At 46.2% G+C, this 22,963-nt stretch overlaps 1 protein-coding gene across 1 annotated transcript; it reads right to left on the bottom strand.

The window, feature by feature from the left end:
* Nucleotides 1–1,468: 1,468 nt before the first annotated feature.
* Nucleotides 1,469–22,963, bottom strand: LOC134863844 (equilibrative nucleoside transporter 1-like). Its single transcript, XM_063882578.1, is given in 14 exon segments — nucleotides 1,469–3,216; nucleotides 7,011–7,156; nucleotides 7,158–7,211; nucleotides 10,136–10,221; nucleotides 12,475–12,583; nucleotides 12,945–13,012; nucleotides 13,135–13,207; nucleotides 13,664–13,761; nucleotides 13,879–14,013; nucleotides 19,568–19,707; nucleotides 20,959–21,128; nucleotides 21,272–21,353; nucleotides 21,519–21,550; nucleotides 22,446–22,963. Coding segments are annotated over 13 exon segments (1,299 nt in total). The 5' UTR covers nucleotides 21,545–21,550; nucleotides 22,446–22,963; the 3' UTR covers nucleotides 1,469–3,104.

Raw genomic sequence — 22,963 nt, 5'->3', positions numbered from 1 at the left:
TAGCCCTCCTCCTTTAGCCCTCCTCCTTTAGCCCTCCTTTAGCCCTCCTTTAGCTCTCCTTCAGCCCTCCTCCTTCAGCCCTCCTCCTTTAGCCCTCCTCCTTTAGCCCTCGTCCTTCAGCCCTCCTCCTTCAGGCCTCCTCCTTCAGCCCTCCTCCTTCAGCCCTCCTCCTTTAGCCCTCCTCCTTCAGCCCTCCTCCTTCAGCCCTCCTCCTTTAGCTCTCCTCCTTCAGCCCTCCTCCTTCAGCCCTCCTCCTTTAGCTCTCCTCCTTTAGCCCTCCTCCTTTAGCCCTCCTCCTTCAGCCCTCCTCCTTTAGCCCTCCTCCTTCAGCCCTCCTCCTTCAGCCCTCCTCCTTCAGCCCTCCTCCTTCAGCCCTCCTCCTTTAGCTCTCCTCCTTCAGCCCTCCTCCTTCAGCCCTCCTCCTTTAGCCCTCCTCCTTTAGCTCTCCTCCTTCAGCCCTCCTCCTTCAGCCCTCCTCCTTCAGCCCTCCTCCTTTAGCTCTCCTCCTTCAGCCCTCCTCCTTCAGCCCTCCTCCTTTAGCCCTCCTCCTTTAGCTCTCCTCCTTTAGCTCTCCTCCTTTAGCCCTCCTCCTTTAGCTCTCCTCCTTTAGCTCTCCTCCTTTAGCCCTCCTCCTTTAGCTCTCCTCCTTTAGCTCTCCTCCTTTAGCCCTCCTCCTTCAGCCCTCCTCCTTCAGCCCTCCTCCTTTAGCTCTCCTCCTTCAGCCCTCCTCCTTTAGCCCTCCTCCTTTAGCTCTCCTCCTTTAGCTCTCCTCCTTTAGCTCTCCTCCTTTAGCTCTCCTCCTTCAGCCCTCCTCCTTCAGCCCTCCTCCTTTAGCTCTCCTCCTTTAGCTCTCCTCCTTTAGCCCTCCTCCTTCAGCCCCTCCTCCTTCAGCCCTCCTCCTTCAGCCCTCCTCCTTCAGCCCTCCTCCTTTAGCCCTCCTCCTTTAGCTCTCCTCCTTTAGCCCTCCTCCTTCAGCCCTCCTCCTTCAGCCCTCCTCCTTTAGCTCTCCTCCTTTAGCTCTCCTCCTTCAGCCCTCCTCCTTTAGCCCTCCTCCTTCAGCCCTCCTCCTTCAGCCCTCCTCCTTCAGCCCTCCTCCTTTAGCCCTCCTCCTTCAGCCCTCCTCCTTCAGCCCTCCTCCTTCAGCCCTCCTCCTTCAGCCCTCCTCCTTTAGCCCTCCTCCTTCAGCCCTCCTCCTTCAGCCCTCCTCCTTCAGCCCTCCTCCTTTAGCCCTCCTCCTTCAGCCCTCCTCCTTCAGCCCTCCTCCTTCAGCCCCTCCTCCTTCAGCCCTCCTCCTTTAGCCCTCCTCCTTCAGCCCTCCTCCTTTAGCCCTCCTCCTTCAGCCCTCCTCCTTCAGCCCTCCTCCTTTAGCCCTCCTCCTTCAGCCCTCCTCCTTCAGCCCTCCTCCTTCAGCCCTCCTCCTTTAGCAGGTCATACTGTTGGAAGTGAAGTGAGACTCAGGCCTGTTCAGAGGTTCTTTATTTGATCAGAAATGTCACGCTGACAACAGGTGGAATATCTTCATGGGTTTGACCATTAGCAGCCGTTCTGTATTCCATAACACCAGTTCAATGTTCCCAGTTCAATGATCCCAGTTCAATGATCCCAGTTTAATGATCCCAGTTCAATGATCCCAGTTTAATGATCCCAGTTCAATGATCCCAGTTTAATGATCCCAGTTTAATGATCCCAGTTTAATGATCCCAGTTCAATGATCCCAGTTTAATGATCCCAGTTTAATGATCCCAGTTCAATGATCCCAGTTTAATGATCCCAGTTCAATGATCCCAGTTTAATGATCCCAGTTCAATGATCCCAGTTCAATGATCCCAGTTCAATGATCCCAGTTCAATGATCCCAGTTTAATGATCCCAGTTTAATGATCCCAGTTCAATGATCCCAGTTCAATGATCCCAGTTTAATGATCCCAGTTCAATGATCCCAGTTCAATGATCCCAGTTCAATGATCCCAGTTCACTCCCTGATGTAATACATAGAAACCATTAGAAGAGATGTAGTTCTTTCCAGTTAAACCAGTTCATCTCGAGCTGCCCGCTCTGGGTTCTTCCTCATCATTTGTCAATACTCCTGTTAGCTAACGTTCTCTCTCCAACGTTCTCTAGCTAACGTTCTCTCTCCAACGTTCTCTAGCTAACGTTCTCTCTCCAACGTTCTCTCTCCAACGTTCTCTAGCTAACGTTCTCTAGCTAACGTTCTCTCTCCAACGTTCTCTAGCTAACGTTCTCTCTCCAACGTTCTCTAGCTAACATTCTCTAGCTAACGTTCTCTATCCAACGTTCTCTAGCTAACGTTCTCTCTCCAACGTTCTCTAGCTAACGTTCTCTCTCCAACGTTCTCTAGCTAACGTTCTCTCTCCAACGTTCTCTAGCTAACGTTCTCTAGCTAACGTTCTCTAGCTAACGTTCTCTCTCCAACGTTCTCTAGCTAACGTTCTCTCTCCAACGTTCTCTAGCTAACGTTCTCTCTCCAACGTTCTCTAGCTAACGTTCTCTCTCCAACGTTCTCTAGCTAACGTTCTCTCTCCAACGTTCTCTAGCTAACGTTCTCTAGCTAACGTTCTCTAGCTAACGTTCTCTCTCCAACGTTCTCTAGCTAACGTTCTCTCTCCAACGTTCTCTAGCTAACGTTCTCTAGCTAACGTTCTCTCTCCAACGTTTTCTAGCTAACGTTCTCTCTCCAACGTTCTCTAGCTAACGTTCTCTAGCTAACGTTCTCTAGCTAACGTTCTCTCTCCAACGTTCTCTAGCTAACGTTCTCTCTCCAACGTTCTCTAGCTAACGTTCTCTAGCTAACGTTCTCTAGCTAACGTTCTCTAGCTAACGTTCTCTAGCTAACAGTCAGCTGGGCTCTGGTGAACTGGGTTTACAGCTAACCCTAAACCAGAATAACTAACAAGAATACGTTTGAACACGAACTGGGGAAAAGGGGGGGGGTACATATATAATTTCCAGTTAAACCAGTACAGATGTAGTTTCCAGTTAAACCAGTACAGATGTAGTTTCCAGTTAAACCAGTACAGATGTAGTTTCCAGTTAAACCAGTACAGATGTAGTTTCCAGTTAAACCAGTACAGATGTAGTTTCCAGTTAAACCAGTGCTCTGAAGAGGAAGGACAGCCCGGCCCCCAGAGCTAACCCCAGAGACAGGAAGAAGGCCATGACGGCTCCGGCGGTTTCTGCTTCATGAGGAAGAACTTTCCTGAAACAACAACAACAACAACAACAGGGGTCAGTGAGTCGTCATGGTGATTGCTGAATACTAAATGGACTGTACTGTTCAGAGTTTGTGGGGGGTCACATGGTTTGTGCCTCAGCAGAGGGTGAGAGCTGCTGAGTCCGTGTCCTGTTCCTCCTGATACAAACATACCTTACCAGGTAGAGAATGGTTTGTGGATCAGTACTGGGTACAATACCGGGTAAACTACCGGGTACACTACCGGGTACACTACTGGGTACAACACCCGGTGCAATACCGGGTAAACTACCGTGTACACTACCGGGTACACTGCCGGGTACAGTACCGGGTGCGCTGCCGGGTACACTACCAGATACACTACCGGGTACGCTGCCGGGTACAACACCCATTGCAATATCGGGTACGCTGCCGGGTACACTTCCATGTACAATACCCAGTACAATACCGGGTACACTACTGGTACAACACCCAGTACACTACCGGGTACACTACCGGGTACACTACTGGGTACAACACCGAGTGCGATATCGGGTACACTACCGGGTACAATACTGGGTACAATACCGGGTACAATACTGGGTACAATACTGGGTACAATACCAGGTACAATACTGGGTACAATACTTGGTACAATGCCAGGTACAACACCAGGTACAATACCGGGTACACTACTGGGTACAACACCCAGTACAATACCGGGTACACTACTGGGTACAACACCCAGTACAATACCGGGTACACTACTGGGTACAATACCCAGTACAATACCGGGTACACTACTGGGTACAATACCAGGTACAATACCAGGTACAATACTGGGTCGAATACCAGGTACAATACTGGGTACAATACTGGGTACAATACCAGGTACAATACCGGGTACAATACTGGGTACAATACTGGGTACAATACTGGGTACAATACTTGGTACAATGCCAGGTACAATACTGGGTACAATACCAGGTACAATACTGGGTACAATACCGGGTACAATACCGTGTACACTACCGGGTACACTGCGGGTACAGTTCGGGTGCGGCTGCCGGGTACACTACCAGTTACACTAAAACCCCCCGGTGGGTCTCTGCGAGGTACATACCGGGTTTAAATTCGGGTACAATCCAGGTACATTTCCGGGTTACAATACGGGTACAATTACGGTTTCAATATGGTCCCCAGGTCATACTGGGTACATACCGGGTACAATACGGGTACAATACTTGGTTTCAATTTCCAGGTACATACAGGTTAGGTAATACGGGTCATACGGTGTAAAATCTGGGTCAATACGGGTACAATACGGGTTTCAATAAGGTTTTCTTTGGTATACGGTACATATGGTACAATACGGGTTTCAAACGTACATTTGGGTACTTTGGGTACAACAAGTGCAATAGGTACCTAGGGTACATTGGGTTTTTGTGGGTACATACCCCCCCGGGACTATGTACATCCCGTCATCCAGGGACAATACCGGGGGTACAATCCGGGTTCATTCTTTGGGGGCACTAGGGTATTCCGGGTACACTACTGGGTGCAATACCGAAAGGTAACTACCGGGTTTCAATAAAAGGGTACATACTGGGTACAAACCCGTCAATACCCCAGGGTTAAACTTTCCCGACAAACCCGGGGACAATCCGGTAAATCTGGGGAAACCCAAATTTCAGGGGACAATCCCGTACAAACCGGGGACAATCCTGGTACAAACCGGGTACAAAAACCCAGTACAAAAGGGGAAAAACCGGGGACACTTGGGTACAAACCCAGTAAAAAACCCGGGTACACTACTGGGGTACAATACCAGGGACAATACTTGGGTACAATACCGGTAAATACGGTACAATACGGTAAATTTAAATCCAGTACAAAACGGGGGACATTTCTTGGGGACAAACCATACAAAACCGGGGACAACTGGTACAAACCCCGTACAATTTAAAGGGGAAATACCCGTACAATAAGGGTACATATGGGGAAATCCCCGGGACAACCGGGGACATACCCGTCAATACCGTACAAACCGGGTACATACTGGGTAAAACCGGGACAAACGGGACAAACGGGCCCCCCCCGGTCCCACCCAAAAACTCAGCCCCCATAGGGTACAATCCGGGGACAATCCCCCGGTACATACGGGTAAAAACCCAGGGGACATCCACAAACCCTCCTCCGGGGGGAAAATACCCGGGGCCTCGGGTACATATGGGTACATACCGGGTAAAACCACCCATGCAATACGGGTACCTCCGGGTAACTTCTTAAAAAGTAAATACCGGGTACAATACCGGGGACTACCGGGACAATACTGGGTACAATACCGGTACATACCGGGTCAATACCAAAGGTACAATACTGGGTACAATACCAGGTACAAAATTTACAAAAGGGGACAAACCGGGGACATACGGGTACAAATTTGGGGGACAATACTGGGAAATCCATACTGGGGACAAACCGGTCAATACCGGGTACATTGGGTCCAATAAAACCGGTACATACGGGTTTCAAAAATGGGTTAAACCCAAATACTGGGGTTTTCCAATACCGGTACAAAACGGGAAAAATCCAGGTACAATTGGGTACAAAAAATGGGTAAATACGGTTCATACCAGGTACATACGGGTACAATACCAGGTACAATACTGGGTACAATACGGGTACAATACCAGGTACAATACTGGGTACAACACGGGTACAATACCAGGTACAATACCAGGTACAATACTGGGTACAACACCAGGTACAATACTGGGTACAATACCAGGTACAATACCGGGTACACTACCATGTACAATACCCAGTACAATACCGGATACAATACTGGTGTTTGTTTGTGTTTGTTTGTTGTTTGTTTGTTTGTTTGTGTGTGTTTGTTGTTTGTGTGTGTTTGTGTTTGTTGTTTGTTTGTGTTCGTTTGTGTTTGTTGGTGTTTGTTTGTTTGTGTTTATTGGTGTTTGTGTGTGTTTGTTTGTTTGTGTTTATTGGTGTTTGTGTGTGTTTGTTTGTGTTTGTTTGTGTTTGTTTGTGTGTGTTTGTTTGTGTTTATTGGTGTTTGTGTTCGTTTGTTTGTTTGTGTTTGTTTGTGTTTGTTTGTTTGTGTTTGTTGTTTGTTTGTGTTCGTTTGTGTTTGTTGGTGTTTGTTGTTTGTGTGTGTTTGTTTGTTTGTGTTTATTGGTGTTTGTGTGTGTTTGTTTGTTTGTGTTTATTGGTGTTTGTGTGTGTTTGTTTGTTTGTGTTTGTTTTTTGTTTGTGTTTGTTGTTTGTTTGTGTTCGTTTGTGTTTGTTGGTGTTTGTTGTTTGTGTGTGTTTGTTTGTTTGTGTTTATTGGTGTTTGTGTGTGTTTGTTTGTTTGTGTTTATTGGTGTTTGTGTGTGTTTGTTTGTGTTTGTTTGTGTTTGTTTGTGTTTATTGGTGTTTGTGTTCGTTTGTTTGTGTGTGTTTGTTTGTGTTTGTTTTTTGTTTGTGTTTGTTGTTTGTTTGTTGGTGTTTGTGTGTATCGTAGAAATGTTGAATAGTCCCATTTCATTATATAAACGTGTCACTGTAAGTTTCTTCTGCAGTTCGACTTTCCCACAGTTTCACTCCACATCTCACTGATGAGATTCACATCAAGCTGCTAAAATATTGACTTCCTGAGAAAGACTGTCTCTCTGTCCGTTGATTTAGCTTCCCCTTTCCCCCCCCCCATCTTTAATGTGGAATCTGATTGGCTGTTCCCCTTCTTCTTTCCCTTTAAGAGTCTGGTCCAATGTTTGATCGGGTCTGTTTGTTTGTGTGTTGTTGTGTTACTGTACTTTGGACCGAAGCACATGCAGAGGCTGGCCAGGTATCCATTGCTGAAGGCAAAGAGGATCATGAAGAAGATGAACCAGCCGTCATGGTGGAAGTAAACGGGCAGGTTCAGGCGGGGCTGAACGTTACACAACATGAAGAGAGGCGGGGAAAACCAGGCGGCAGATGATGGCAACAGGAAGTACACGACTGTCGCTCCGTGGCTGAAACACAAACAATCATCACCATGTTTATATCCGCAGGATCATCTCCACATGTTAACACCTCTTTATGATATCTGGAGTAAAAGCTAATGTTGGGCTATAAAGGAACTACAGCACGGTCACATGACTTCACGTCTCCACCGCTAAGCTAAAGGAGGCTAATGTTGGGCTATAAAGGAACTACAGCACGGTCACATGACTTCACGTCACCACCGCTAAGCTAAAGGCGGCTAATGTTGGGCTATAAAGGAACTACAGCACGGTCACATGACTTCACGTCACCACCGCTAAGCTAAAGGAGGCTAATGTTGGGCTATAAAGGAACTACAGCACGGTCACATGACTTCACGTCTCCACCGCTAAGCTAAAGGAGGCTAATGTTGGGCTATAAAGGAACTACAGCACGGTCACATGACTTCACGTCACCACCGCTAAGCTAAAGGAGGCTAATGTTGGGCTATAAGGAACTACAGCACGGTCACATGACTTCACGTCACCACCGCTAAGCTAAAGGAGGCTAATGTTGGGCTATAAAGGAACTACAGCACGGTCACATGACTTCACGTCACCACCGCTAAGCTAAAGGAGGCTAATGTTGGGCTATAAAGGAACTACAGCACGGTCACATGACTTCACGTCACCACCGCTAAGCTAAAGGAGGCTAATGTTGGGCTATAAAGGAACTACAGCACGGTCACATGACTTCACGTCACCACCGCTAAGCTAAAGGAGGCTAATGTTGGGCTATAAAGGAACTACAGCACGGTCACATGACCTCACGTCACCACCGCTAAGCTAAAGGAGGCTAATGTTGGGCTATAAAGGAACTACAGCACGGTCACATGACTTCACGTCACCACCGCTAAGCTAAAGGAGGCTAATGTTGGGCTATAAAGGAACTACAGCACGGTCACATGACCTTCACGTCACCACCGCTAAGCTAAAGGAGGCTAATGTTGGGCTATAAAGGAACTACAGCACGGTCACATGACCTCACGTCACCACCGCTAAGCTAAAGGAGGCTAATGTTGGGCTATAAAGGAACTACAGCACGGTCACATGACTTCACGTCACCACCGCTAAGCTAAAGGAGGCTAATGTTGGGCTATAAAGGAACTACAGCACGGTCACATGACTTCACGTCACCACCGCTAAGCTAAAGGAGGCTAATGTTGGGCTATAAAGGAACTACAGCACGGTCACATGACTTCACGTCACCACCGCTAAGCTAAAGGCGGCTAATGTTGGGCTATAAAGGAACTACAGCACGGTCACATGACTTCACGTCACCACCGCTAAGCTAAAGGCGGCTAATGTTGGGCTATAAAGGAACTACAGCACGGTCACATGACTTCACGTCACCACCGCTAAGCTAAAGGCGGCTAATGTTGGGCTATAAAGGAACTACAGCACGGTCACATGACTTCACGTCACCACCGCTAAGCTAAAGGAGGCTAATGTTGGGCTATAAAGGAACTACAGCACGGTCACATGACTTCACGTCACCACCGCTAAGCTAAAGGAGGCTAATGTTGGGCTATAAAGGAACTACAGCACGGTCACATGACTTCACGTCACCACCGCTAAGCTAAAGGAGGCTAATGTTGGGCTATAAAGGAACTACAGCACGGTCACATGACTTCACGTCACCACCGCTAAGCTAAAGGCGGCTAATGTTGGGCTATAAAGGAACTACAGCACGGTCACATGACTTCACGTCACCACCGCTAAGCTAAAGGCGGCTAATGTTGGGCTATAAAGGAACTACAGCACGGTCACATGACTTCACGTCACCACCGCTAAGCTAAAGGCGGCTAATGTTGGGCTATAAAGGAACTACAGCACGGTCACATGACTTCACGTCACCACCGCTAAGCTAAAGGAGGCTAATGTTGGGCTATAAAGGAACTACAGCACGGTCACATGACTTCACGTCACCACCGCTAAGCTAAAGGAGGCTAATGTTGGGCTATAAAGGAACTACAGCACGGTCACATGACTTCACGTCACCACCGCTAAGCTAAAGGAGGCTAATGTTGGGCTATAAAGGAACTACAGCACGGTCACATGACTTCACGTCACCACCGCTAAGCTAAAGGCGGCTAATGTTGGGCTATAAAGGAACTACAGCACGGTCACATGACCTCACGTCACCACCGCTAAGCTAAAGGCGGCTAATGTTGGGCTATAAAGGAACTACAGCACGGTCACATGACCTCACGTCACCACCGCTAAGCTAAAGGCGGCTAATGTTGGGCTATAAAGGAACTACAGCACGGTCACATGACTTCACGTCACCACCGCTAAGCTAAAGGCGGCTAATGTTGGGCTATAAAGGAACTACAGCACGGTCACATGACTTCACGTCACCACCGCTAAGCTAAAGGAGGCTAATGTTGGGCTATAAAGGAACTACAGCACGGTCACATGACTTCACGTCACCACCGCTAAGCTAAAGGAGGCTAATGTTGGGCTATAAAGGAACTACAGCACGGTCACATGACTTCACGTCACCACGCTAAGCTAAAGGCGGCTAATGTTGGGCTATAAAGGAACTACAGCACGGTCACATGACTTCACGTCACCACCGGCTAAGCTAAAGGCGGCTAATGTTGGGCTATAAAGGAACTACAGCACGGTCACATGACTTCACGTCACCACCGCTAAGCTAAAGGCGGCTAATATTGGGCTATAAAGGAACTACAGCACGGTCACATGACCTCACGTCACAACCGCTAAGCTAAAGGCGGCTAATGTTGGGCTATAAAGGAACTACAGCACGGTCACATGACCTCACGTCACCACCGCTAAGCTAAAGGCGGCTAATGTTGGGCTATAAAGGAACTACAGCACGGTCACATGAGTTGAGGAAATGAGGAAAGTGAAGAATTGCTGAGTCATGTGACGCAGTCTGCTGGACTGACCCACATGCAGAAGGCGGTCAGGCTGCGTCCGGCCCAGTCGCTCAGGTTGAAGAGGAGGAAGCAGCTGACGGGGATGAAGTACCGCTCTGAGGAAGAAACACAACTTGTAAACCCCTCCTCCTCGCTTCTTCCTCTTCCTCTCCTCTCCTCTCCTCTCCTCTCCTCTCCCTCTCCCTCTCCCTCTCCACTTCCTCTCCTCTCCCTCTTCCTCTCCTTTTCCTTTCCTCTCCCTCTACTCTTCCTCTCCTCTTCCTATCCCTCTACTCTTCTTTCCTCTTACTCCACCTCTCCTCATCCTCTCCCTCTCCTCTTCCTTTCCCTATCCCTCTCCTCTTCCTCTCCTCTCCCTCTTGTCATCCTCTGTTCCTCTTCTCCTCTTCCTCTCCTCTCCCCTTCCTCTCCTCTTCCTCTCCTTTCCCTCTCCTCTTCCTCTCCTCTCCTCTTCCTCTCCTCTTCCTCTGCTCTTCCTCTACTCTTCCTCTCCCTCTCCTCTTCCTCTTCTCTTCCTCTGCTCTTCCTCTACTCTTCCTCTCCCTCTCCTCTTCCTCTTCTCTTCCCCTGCTCTTCCTCTCCTCTTCCTCTCCCTACCCCTCTCCTCTTCCTCTCCCTATCCCTCTACTCTTCCTCTCCCTCTCCTCTTCCTCTTCTCTTCCTCTGCTCTTCCCCTCCTCTTCCTCTCCCTATCCCTCTCCTCTTCCTCTCCTCTCCTTCTACTCTTCCCCTACTCTTCCTCTCCTCTTTCTCTACTCTTCTTCTTCTCCTCTCCTTCTCCTTTTCCTCTTCCTCTCCCTCTACTCTTCCTCTCCTCTTTCTCTCCTCTCCCTCTCCTCTTCGTCTTTGTGACGGAGCGGCTCTGTCACATGCTGCAGTGGCATACACACACACACACACACATACACGTCAGAGTTATTGTAGGTCAGAGTTATTGTAGGTCAGAGTTATTGTAGGTCAGAGTTATTGTAGGTCAGAGTTATTGTAGGTCAGAGTTATTGTAGGTCAGAGTTATTGTAGGTCAGAGTTATTGTATGTCAGAGTTATTGTAGGTCAGAGTTATTGTAGGTCAGAGTTATTGTAGGTCAGAGTTATTGTATGTCAGAGTTATTGTAGGTCAGAGTTATTGTAGGTCAGAGTTATTGTAGGTCAGAGTTATTGTAGGTCAGAGTTATTGTAGGTCAGAGTTATTGTAGGTCAGAGTTATTGTAGGTCAGAGTTATTGTAGGTCAGAGTTATTGTAGGTCAGAGTTATTGTAGGTCAGAGTTATTGTAGGTCAGAGTTATTGTAGGTCAGAGTTATTGTAGGTCAGAGTTATTGTAGGTCAGAGTTATTGTATGTCAGAGTTATTGTAGGTCAGAGTTATTGTATGTCAGAGTTATTGTAGGTCAGAGTTATTGTAGGTCAGAGTTATTGTAGGTCAGAGTTATTGTAGGTCAGAGTTATTGTAGGTCAGAGTTATTGTATGTCAGAGTTATTGTAGGTCAGAGTTATTGTATGTCAGAGTTATTGTAGGTCGGAGTTATTGTAGGTCAGAGTTATTGTAGGTCAGAGTTATTGTATGTCAGAGTTATTGTAGGTCAGAGTTATTGTAGGTCAGAGTTATTGTAGGTCAGAGTTATTGTAGGTCAGAGTTATTGTAGGTCAGAGTTATTGTAGGTCAGAGTTATTGTAGGTCAGAGTTATTGTAGGTCAGAGTTATTGTAGGTCAGAGTTATTGTAGGTCAGAGTTATTGTAGGTCAGAGTTATTGTAGGTCAGAGTTATTGAGGAACTCCATTGGTTGTGAATATTTGTGTTACAGGGTAAACTATTTATGTTTCCAGTCTTTTTCCACTATTTTCATTTTGGTGTAAATAGTTGTTTTTCACTTTGGGAGACCGGCAAAATAAAGTAACATCACTACCTCTCCGACTATGCCTGTGTCTGTGGAGGTATGAAATAGAACCCCGCTACAGTCTTCCTCTCCTCTCCCTCTACTCTTCCTCTCCTCTTCCTCTTCCTCTGCTTTTCCTCTCCTCTTTCTCTCCCTATCCCTCTCCTCTTCCTCTCCTCTCCCTCTACTCTTCCTCTTCCTCTGCTCTTCCTCTCCTCTTCCTCTCCCTATCCCTCTCCTCTTCCTCTCCCCTTCCTCTACCTCTCGTCTTCCTGAGACCTGACTCAGCATTATTCTTCACTCTTCCATTAGCTGTTCAGGAACTTTCAGCCTCAGAAACTTTTCAGAAGTTAAAGTTCTGATGATTTTCATCAGGATTAAAGAGTTCTTCATGAGGAACCCTGAAGGACTCGGAGCCAGCCGACCAATCACACGCAGCGTGATGACCTCGTGAGAAGAAGAAGAAACTCACCCCAGGAGCCTCCAGCGGGGAGGGTGGACTTGGTGTCGGCCGTGATGGCGGGAAATGTGCCGATGGTGACGGTGAAGGTGAAACACACAGACAGAGCCAGCAGCCAGATCTGAGGTCAGAGGTCAACGTTATATTATATTAAATTATACATGATTACAAATATATAATATCAGAGACTATATAAATGGATTCTTTTACATATTTCAACGCAAAACTGTTCTTTCTCAGTTTTTTCTTTCCTGAAAAAACGTTTCTGACTTTTCTCAGAATTTGGATAAAAACATTCTCAGGACGAATTCTGAATGATTTTCAGAAAACGACATACTTTTGACTTGTTCTCAGAGTTCAGATATTTTTTAACAAATATTCTGAAAACAAATCTGTTTTTCTTTTAATGAAAATCTCAGATGAAAGTCAGAAGAACTCCGGGTCAGAACTCTGAAGCTCTAGTCCTCTTCTGTTGGTCCGACCTTTTTAAAGATCTTTATTATGGAGACGTCCTGCTGGGCGCTCTGATCAGCTGACTCTCCATTACTCTCTAAGGGGGGGACAAAAACATTGTTATTGTTGTTGTTATTGTTATTGTTGTTGTTATTGTTATTGTTGTTGTTATTGTTATTACTGTTGTTATTGTGATTGTGAACTGAGTAAACCGTGTACCTGTGTTCATCAGGTTCACAGAGTTCTCCGGGTTCTGGTTCCGATTCTTCTCTTGATAAAACTGGAAGAACTCCTAAAACAGAAATAATGAAATACATATTAATATATAACCAACGGTGCATGTATATACACATGTACACATACACATGTGTATATGTACATGTGTATGTGTACATGTGTATATGTACATGTGTATGTGTACATGTACACATGTACATGTACACATACACATGTGTATATGTACATGTGTATGTGTACATGTGTATGTGTACATGTGTATGTGTACATGTATATATATGTACATGTGTATATGTACATATATATACATGTGTATATGTATATATATGTACATATACACATGTACATATATATACATGTGTATATGTACATGTATATATATATACATATACATATACACATGTACACATACACATGTACACATACACATGTGTATACGTACATGTGTATGTGTACATGTACATACACATGTACATATACACATGTTTTATTGTTGGATAAGTGTGTGTACCAGTTTGGGCAGCAGGATGTAGGAGAGGATGGACAGCAAAATAACAACACAGGCTGTGATGAAATATCCAAACGCTGCATCGTGCAGATCAGATCCACCTGAGGAGAGGGATCGAACCAACAACCCGGGAAATGAAAGACCATCGTTTCGCCCCTGGGCCACAGCGCTCACACTTTTATTATTTTAGTTTTACTTTGAGTTTTATTTTGAAATACTTGCGATGGCGCAGATCATGGCGAAGGCGGCGAAGCTTCCTGCCATCCCCTGCCCGCTCATGATCGGCGTCGTGTACGAAGCCGGGAGCAGACCTGCCATCCCAAACAGACTGCCCTGCAGCACCGCCCCGAACGCTGTTTACAAACAAACTAATAAACAACAGACCGCCCCGAACGCTGTTTACAAACAAACTAACAAACAACAGACTGCCCCGAACGCTGTTTACAAACAAACTAACAAACAACAGACCGCCCCGAACGCTGTTTACAAACAAACTAATAAACAACAGACTGCCCCGAACGCTGTTTACAAACAAACTAACAAACAACAGACCGCCCCGAACGCTGTTTACAAACAAACTAATAAACAACAGACCGCCCCGAACGCTGTTTACAAACAAACTAATAAACAACAGACCGCCCCGAACGCTGTTTACAAACAAACTAACAAACAACAGACCGCCCCGAACGCTGTTTACAAACAAACTAACAAACAACAGACTGCCCCGAACGCTGTTTACAAACAAACTAATAAACAACAGACTGCCCCGAACGCTGTTTACAAACAAACTAATAAACAACAGACCGCCCCGAACGCTGTTTACAAACAAACTAACAAACAACAGACCGCCCCGAACGCTGTTTACAAACAAACTAATAAACAACAGACTGCCCCGAACGCTGTTTACAAACAAACTAATAAACAACAGACCGCCCCGAACGCTGTTTACAAACAAACTAACAAACAACAGACTGCCCCGAACGCTGTTTACAAACAAACTAACAAACAACAGACCGCCCCGAACGCTGTTTACAAACAAACTAACAAACAACAGACCGCCCCGAACGCTGTTTACAAACAAACTAACAAACAACAGACTGCCCCGAACGCTGTTTACAAACAAACTAATAAACAACAGACTGCCCCGAACGCTGTTTACAAACAAACTAATAAACAACAGACCGCCCCGAACGCTGTTTACAAACAAACTAACAAACAACAGACTGCCCCGAACGCTGTTTACAAACAAACTAATAAACAACAGACTGCCCCGAACGCTGTTTACAAACAAACTAACAAACAACAGACCGCCCCGAACGCTGTTTACAAACAAACTAAAAACAACAGACTGCCCCGAACGCTGTTTACAAACAAACTAATAAACAACAGACCGCCCCGAACGCTGTTTACAAACAAACTAATAAACAACAGACTGCCCCGAACGCTGTTTACAAACAAACTAACAAACAACAGACCGCCCCGAACGCTGTTTACAAACAAACTAACAAACAACAGACCGCCCCGAACGCTGTTTACAAACAAACTAACAAACAACAGACCGCCCCGAACGCTGTTTACAAACAAACTAACAAACAACAGACCGCCCCGAACGCTGTTTACAAACAAACTAATAAACAACAGACCGCCCCGAACGCTGTTTACAAACAAACTAACAAACAACAGACCGCCCCGAACGCTGTTTACAAACAAACTAATAAACAACAGACTGCCCCGAACGCTGTTTACAAACAAACTAATAAACAACAGACCGCCCCGAACGCTGTTTACAAACAAACTAACAAACAACAGACCGCCCCGAACGCTGTTTACAAACAAACTAATAAACAACAGACCTGCCCCGAACGCTGTTTACAAACAAACTAACAAACAACAGACCGCCCCGAACGCTGTTTACAAACAAACTAATAAACAACAGACCGCCCCGAACGCTGTTTACAAACAAACTAACAAACAACAGACTGCCCCGAACGCTGTTTACAAACAAACTAACAAACAACAGACCGCCCCGAACGCTGTTTACAAACAAACTAACAAACAACAGACCGCCCCGAACGCTGTTAACAAACAAACTAACAAACAACAGACCGCCCCGAACGCTGTTTACAAACAAACTAACAAACAACAGACCGCCCCGAACGCTGTTTACAAACAAACTAACAAACAACAGACCGCCCCGAACGCTGTTTACAAACAAACTAACAAACAACAGACCGCCCCGAACGCTGTTTACAAACAAACTAAAAACAACAGACCGCCCCGAACGCTGTTTACAAACAAACTAACAAACAACAGACCGCCCCGAACGCTGTTTACAAACAAACTAACAAACAACAGACCGCCCCGAACGCTGTTTACAAACAAACTAATAAACAACAGACCGCCCCGAACGCTGTTTACAAACAAACTAACAAACAACAGACCGCCCCGAACGCTGTTTACAAACAAACTAACAAACAACAGACCGCCCCGAACGCTGTTTACAAACAAACTAACAAACAACAGACCGCCCCGAACGCTGTTTACAAACAAACTAACAAACAACAGACCGCCCCGAACGCTGTTTACAAACAAACTAACAAACAACAGACCGCCCCGAACGCTGTTTACAAACAAACTAACAAACAACAGACCGCCCCGAACGCTGTTTACAAACAAACTAACAAACAACAGACCGCCCCGAACGCTGTTTACAAACAAACTAACAAACAACAGACTGCCCCGAACGCTGTTTACAAACAAACTAACAAACAACAGACCGCCCCGAACGCTGTTTACAAACAAACTAACAAACAACAGACCGCCCCGAACGCTGTTTACAAACAAACTAACAAACAACAGACCGCCCCGAACGCTGTTTACAAACAAACTAACAAACAACAGACCGCCCCGAACGCTGTTTACAAACAAACTAACAAACAACAGACCGCCCCGAACGCTGTTTACAAACAAACTAAAAACAACAGACCGCCCCGAACGCTGTTTACAAACAAACTAACAAACAACAGACGCCCCGAACGCTGTTTACAAACAAACTAACAAACAACAGACCGCCCCGAACGCTGTTTACAAACAAACTAATAAACAACAGACCGCCCCGAACGCTGTTTACAAACAAACTAATAAACAACAGACTGCCCCGAACGCTGTTTACAAACAAACTAATAAACAACAGACCGCCCCGAACGCTGTTTACAAACAAACTAATAAACAACAGACCGCCCCGAACGCTGTTTACAAACAAACTAATAAACAACAGACCGCCCCGAACGCTGTTTACAAACAAACTAATAAACAACAGACCGCCCCGAACGCTGTTTACAAACAAACTAATAAACAACAGACCGCCCCGAACGCTGTTTACAAACAAACTAACAAACAACAGACTGCCCCGAACGCTGTTTACAAACAAACTAAAAACAACAGACCGCCCCGAACGCTGTTTACAAACAAACTAAAAAACAACAGACCGCCCCGAACGCTGTTTACAAACAAACTAACAAACAACAGACTGCCCCGAACGCTGTTTACAAACAAACTAATAAACAACAGACCGCCCCGAACGCTGTTTACAAACAAACTAACAAACAACAGACCGCCCCGAACGCTGTTTACAAACAAACTAACAAACAACAGACCGCCCCGAACGCTGTTTACAAACAAACTAACAAACAACAGACCGCCCCGAACGCTGTTTACAAACAAACTAACAAACAACAGACCGCCCGAACGCTGTTTACAAACAAACTAATAAACAACAGACCGCCCCGAACGCTGTTAACAAACAAACTAATAAACAACAGACTGCCCCGAACGCTGTTTACAAACAAACTAACAAACAACAGACCGCCCCGAACGCTGTTTACAAACAAACTAACAAACAACAGACCGCCCCGAACGCTGTTTACAAACAAACTAATAAACAACAGACCGCCCCGAACGCTGTTTACAAACAAACTAACAAACAACAGACCGCCCCGAACGCTGTTTACAAACAAACTAACAAACAACAGACCGCCCCGAACGCTGTTTACAAACAAACTAATAAACAACAGACCGCCCCGAACGCTGTTTACAAACAAACTAATAAACAACAGACCGCCCCGAACGCTGTTTACAAACAAACTAACAAACAACAGACCGCCCCGAACGCTGTTTACAAACAAACTAACAAACAACAGACCTGCCCCGAACGCTGTTTACAAACAAACTAATAAACAACAGACCGCCCCGAACGCTGTTTACAAACAAACTAACAAACAACAGACCGCCCCGAACGCTGTTTACAAACAAACTAACAAACAACAGACTGCCCCGAACGCTGTTTACAAACAAACTAATAAACAACAGACCGCCCCGAACGCTGTTTACAAACAAACTAACAAACAACAGACCGCCCCGAACGCTGTTTACAAACAAACTAACAAACAACAGACCGCCCCGAACGCTGTTTACAAACAAACTAACAAACAACAGACCGCCCCGAACGCTGTTTACAAACAAACTAATAAACAACAGACTGCCCCGAACGCTGTTTACAAACAAACTAACAAACAACAGACCGCCCCGAACGCTGTTTACAAACAAACTAACAAACAACAGACCGCCCCGAACGCTGTTTACAAACAAACTAACAAACAACAGACCGCCCCGAACGCTGTTTACAAACAAACTAACAAACAACAGACCGCCCCGAACGCTGTTTACAAACAAACTAACAAACAACAGACCGCCCCGAACGCTGTTTACAAACAAACTAACAAACAACAGACCGCCCCGAACGCTGTTTACAAACAAACTAACAAACAACAGACCGCCCCGAACGCTGTTTACAAACAAACTAACAAACAACAGATCGCCCCGAACGCTGTTTACAAACAAACTAACAAACAACAGACCGCCCGAACGCTGTTTACAAACAAACTAACAAACAACAGACTGCCCCGAACGCTGTTTACAAACAAACTAACAACAACAGACCGCCCCGAACGCTGTTTACAAACAAACTAACAAACAACAGACCGCCCCGAACGCTGTTTACAAACAAACTAACTAAACAACAGACCGCCCCGAACGCTGTTAACAAACAAACTAATAAACAACAGACCGCCCCGAACGCTGTTTACAAACAAACTAACAAACAACAGACCGCCCCGAACGCTGTTTACAAACAAACTAACCAAACAACAGACTGCCCCGAACGCTGGTTTACACAAACAAACTAACAAACAACAGACCGCCCCGAACGCTGTTTACAAACAAACTAACAAAACACCAGACTGCCCCGAACGCGTTTACAACCAAATAACAAAACAGATGACACGCCCCGAAAGCTGTTTACGAAAAAAATTAATAAACAAAAACGGAAGTTTTAAAAAACAAACTAAAACTGAATCAGCTCAACACAGCCGCTGATCGCTGCTGTTGACAACATATACTAGGACAGACAGACCGCGAGGGGTGATCAATCAGAACAGATGCAGCTAACAACAGAGCAGACTGGCTGTTTCAAAAAGGGTAAAAACAACAGCACAGCCATGAACGTCTGTTACAAACAAGACTTCATAAACACAACAAGACTGCCCCGGGACAGAGCTGCTGTTTAGCAAACAAAACTAAGACACAACATGGACTGTCCCGAAGGACACTAAGCTAACATGTCCAGTAGAGACAGAGAAGCATGTTTACAAACAAAGCAGGAACACCACAGACACGAGCGGAACGCCAGTTACAACAAGAGCATAACATGTCCCAAGAGACCAGCATGAACGTGTAGAACAACACACAACAGACTGCCCTGAACGCTGTTTACAAACAAACTAACAAACAACAGACCGCCCCGAACGCTGTTTACAAACAAACAAAGACAGCAAGAGATGACGGACTCACAGTTGATGATGACGATCTTCACCATGGTAACGCTGAAGAAGGTCGGCGGCTCCAGAGGAACTCTGACGAGGACGGCGGTGGCGATGAAGACGGACATGATGATGAGTAGACTGCCGAGCACCCGGACGCGCTGAGACACCCTGGGGGGGTAAATAAACAATGAGGGGGGGCAGAGTGCACACTCCCCAAAAAGAAAGGAATTTTGAGAAAAAAGGATTTTAATTTTTTTCGAATTTCAGGAAAAACGAAGAGTTTTGAGAAAAATGTAAAAACTAAAAGTCTGAATTCAGCTCCAACACAGCGCTGTGATGGGCTGCTGCTGATGGGCTGCTGCTGCTGGGCTGCTGATGGGCTGCTGCTGATGGGCTGTGTGATGGGCTGATGGGCGGGACATCTCGCAGTGGTTGATCAATCAGAACAGAGCTGGCCAGCTAACCAATCAGAGCAGACTGGGCTCTGGTTTCAGAAAGAGGGTGAAAAGAGGAGCTGCAGCACAGGATGTAAACATGTCCCAGTAGAGACACTAAAGCATGGAGACATGTCCCACTAGAGACACTAAAGCATGGAGACATGTCCCACTAGAGACACAGAGCATGGAGACATGTCCCAGTAGAGACACAGAGCATGGAGACATGTCCCAGTAGAGACACTAAAGCATGGAGACATGTCCCAGTAGAGACACTAAAGCATGGAGACATGTCCCAGTAGAGAACAGAGCATGGAGACATGTCCCAGTAGAGACACTAAAGCATGGAGACATGTCCCACTAGAGACACAGAGCATGGAGACATGTCCCAGTAGAGACACAGAGCATGGAGACATGTCCCACTAGAGACACTAAAGCATGGAGACATGTCCCAGTAGAGACACAGAGCATGGAGACATGTCCCACTAGAGAACAGAGCATGGAGACATGTCCCACTAGAGACACAGAGCATGGAGACATGTCCCACTAGAGAACAGAGCATGGAGACATGTCCCACTAGAGACACAGAGCATGGAGACATGTCCCACTAGAGACACAGAGCATGGAGACATGTCCCAGTAGAGACACTAAAGCATGGAGACATGTCCCACTAGAGAACAGAGCATGGAGACATGTCCCACTAGAGACACAGAGCATGGAGACATGTCCCACTAGAGACACAGAGCATGGACACATGTCCCACTAGAGACACAGAGCATGGAGACATGTCCCACTAGAGACACTAAAGCATGGAGACATGTCCCAGTAGAGACACTAAAGCATGGAGACATGTCCCACTAGAGACACAGAGCATGGAGACATGTCCCACTAGAGACACAGAGCATGGAGACATGTCCCACTAGAGACACTAAAGCATGGAGACATGTCCCAGTAGGTTGTGGAGTGTGTCCCCTGGATGTCTCACAGTGTGTGCAGCAGCGAGGTGAGGCAGGTGCACAGCAGCAGCGGCAGCATGGCACACAGCGTCATCACGTTGTTGAAGCTGGCCTCCAACACGCTGCGCTCACCTGACGCCTCCGTCTGATTGGCTGAGGAGTCCTCCAATGGGGAGTCCTTCAGACGGCTGGTAAAGTACTGCACACACAAACAAGTGCTGCTTACATTGGATATACATTGAGGGTAATCTTGAAGGTGAACACAGTTTAATTTCTTGCTCCTGAAGTAAAAGCTGACGCTGAAGATGGTCGGGGGACAGCAGAGAGGAAGTGGTGTCATACCACGGTGGCGGTCATGAAGAAGTTCCAGGGCAGCAGCGTCCCCAGACCCAGCATGAAGAAGATCAGCCAGACGCCCAGGTACCTGCAGGGAGACCATTTCAAAATAAAACCCCTGTCAATCCACTGTGACTCTTCAGGGATCACCTGTCAGCGGTTTTTGTTGATTCTTTTATTTTTGGCTTTTATTGTTTAATGAATTAAGAACCAACAAGTTAAACAGACTGAGTGCGTCAAGTTTTTAACTCACTTGTCTTTTGGTGAGCTGACAGCCATTTTGCTCTGAGGAAGTGAAGAAAAGTTATTAGACTTCGGCTTTTCAAAGTAAAATACTTCAGACTTTTCAAAGTAAAATACTTCAGACTTTTCAAAGTAAAATACTTCAGACTTTTCAAAGTAAAATACTTCAGGCTTTTCAAAGTAAAATACTTCAGACTTTTCAAAGTAAAATACTTCAGACTTTTCAAAGTAAAATACTTCAGACTTTTCAAAGTAAAATACTTCAGACTTTTCAAAGTAAAATACTTCAGACTTTTCAAAGTAAAATACTTCAGACTTTTCAAAGTAAAATACTTCAGGCTTTTCAAAGGAAAATACTTCAGACTTTTCAAAGTAAAACATAGCATCAGACACCTTTGAGAATAAAAGCCCCCCCTCCAGAGGGGTCCTCGGGGTGCTGACCTCTCCCTGAGGGTGTGCTTGGCGCTCTCAGGGCAGCTGATGTTTCAGAGTTTCTGAGGAAGTGAAAGTCTCTGTCTCTGCAGGATGTCTGAGAGACCCGTGAGGAAGTTTTGTAACGTCTTTAAACTCAACTCCTCACATCAGCTCTCGCTGCATTTCAAGCTACAGCTCCTCTGCATTGTGTCATTCTTCAGTTCTGTATATTAATATTGTGAACTGGATTCTCCATGTGATGCAGCACCATGTAGTCGGTCTCTACATGTGCAGCCACAGTCAGTGGTTCACAGAGCTGAGGACTGGTCTCCTCATGTCCCAGAGCGGTGTCCCTGACAAAGAAACCCCTTTATGTGGATCAATAAAGGTTATCTACTCTGAGCAAGCGGAGGACACATCGGTGCTAGAGACGCTTTCTTTCCTGGAACACCGTGGTTCTGGTCTTCGGGTCCCTGACTGCTTCCCTTAATACAACTATCAGAATATAATTCATGTTATTTACCTTGAGTTTCTCCAGCGTCTCCAGAAGGTCTCTCAAGGAGCTGCATGCAGTGGTTCTCCTGAAATCAGCAGATGTTCTGCAGACGTTCTCCTCCTCTGCAGGACTCTGGAGCTGGCTGAGGTTCAGCCACAGACAGCTTCAGCCGTGCTGAACTCTCAGGTCTTCTGCTTCTAACCTCCTCTCCAAGTCTCAGTCCGTCTTCGGTTGGTGACTCGTTCTTCCTGTCTGTCTTGTTCCTCTGCTGGTTCCTGTGGTTCCTATGGTTCCAGTGGTTCCTGTTGCAGCTCTTCCTCCTCGCCGTGTTTCTGCAGAGTCAGCAGCAAGGTGACCTTTGACCTCTGGTATCAGTGAGTTCAGCGGACTTTGTCTCTGTTGAAACGGCGATGCAGATAAGAGCGTCTCTGACGGAGAGGATCAGCAGACCCATCCTCACAGGTTCCTCCTGGGGATGCACCGGTCAGGGTTCAAGGAGGGGTCCTCTTATTGGGACACGGCTGATGTGTTTCCAGCTTCAGTCC

This window comes from Eleginops maclovinus, chromosome 4, assembly GCF_036324505.1.
Source record: "Eleginops maclovinus isolate JMC-PN-2008 ecotype Puerto Natales chromosome 4, JC_Emac_rtc_rv5, whole genome shotgun sequence".
NCBI classification, from domain to species: Eukaryota; Metazoa; Chordata; class Actinopteri; order Perciformes; family Eleginopidae; genus Eleginops; species Eleginops maclovinus.
The sequence above is the reverse complement of the archived record's forward strand: the minus strand, read 5'-3'. Positions and strand labels throughout refer to the sequence as shown.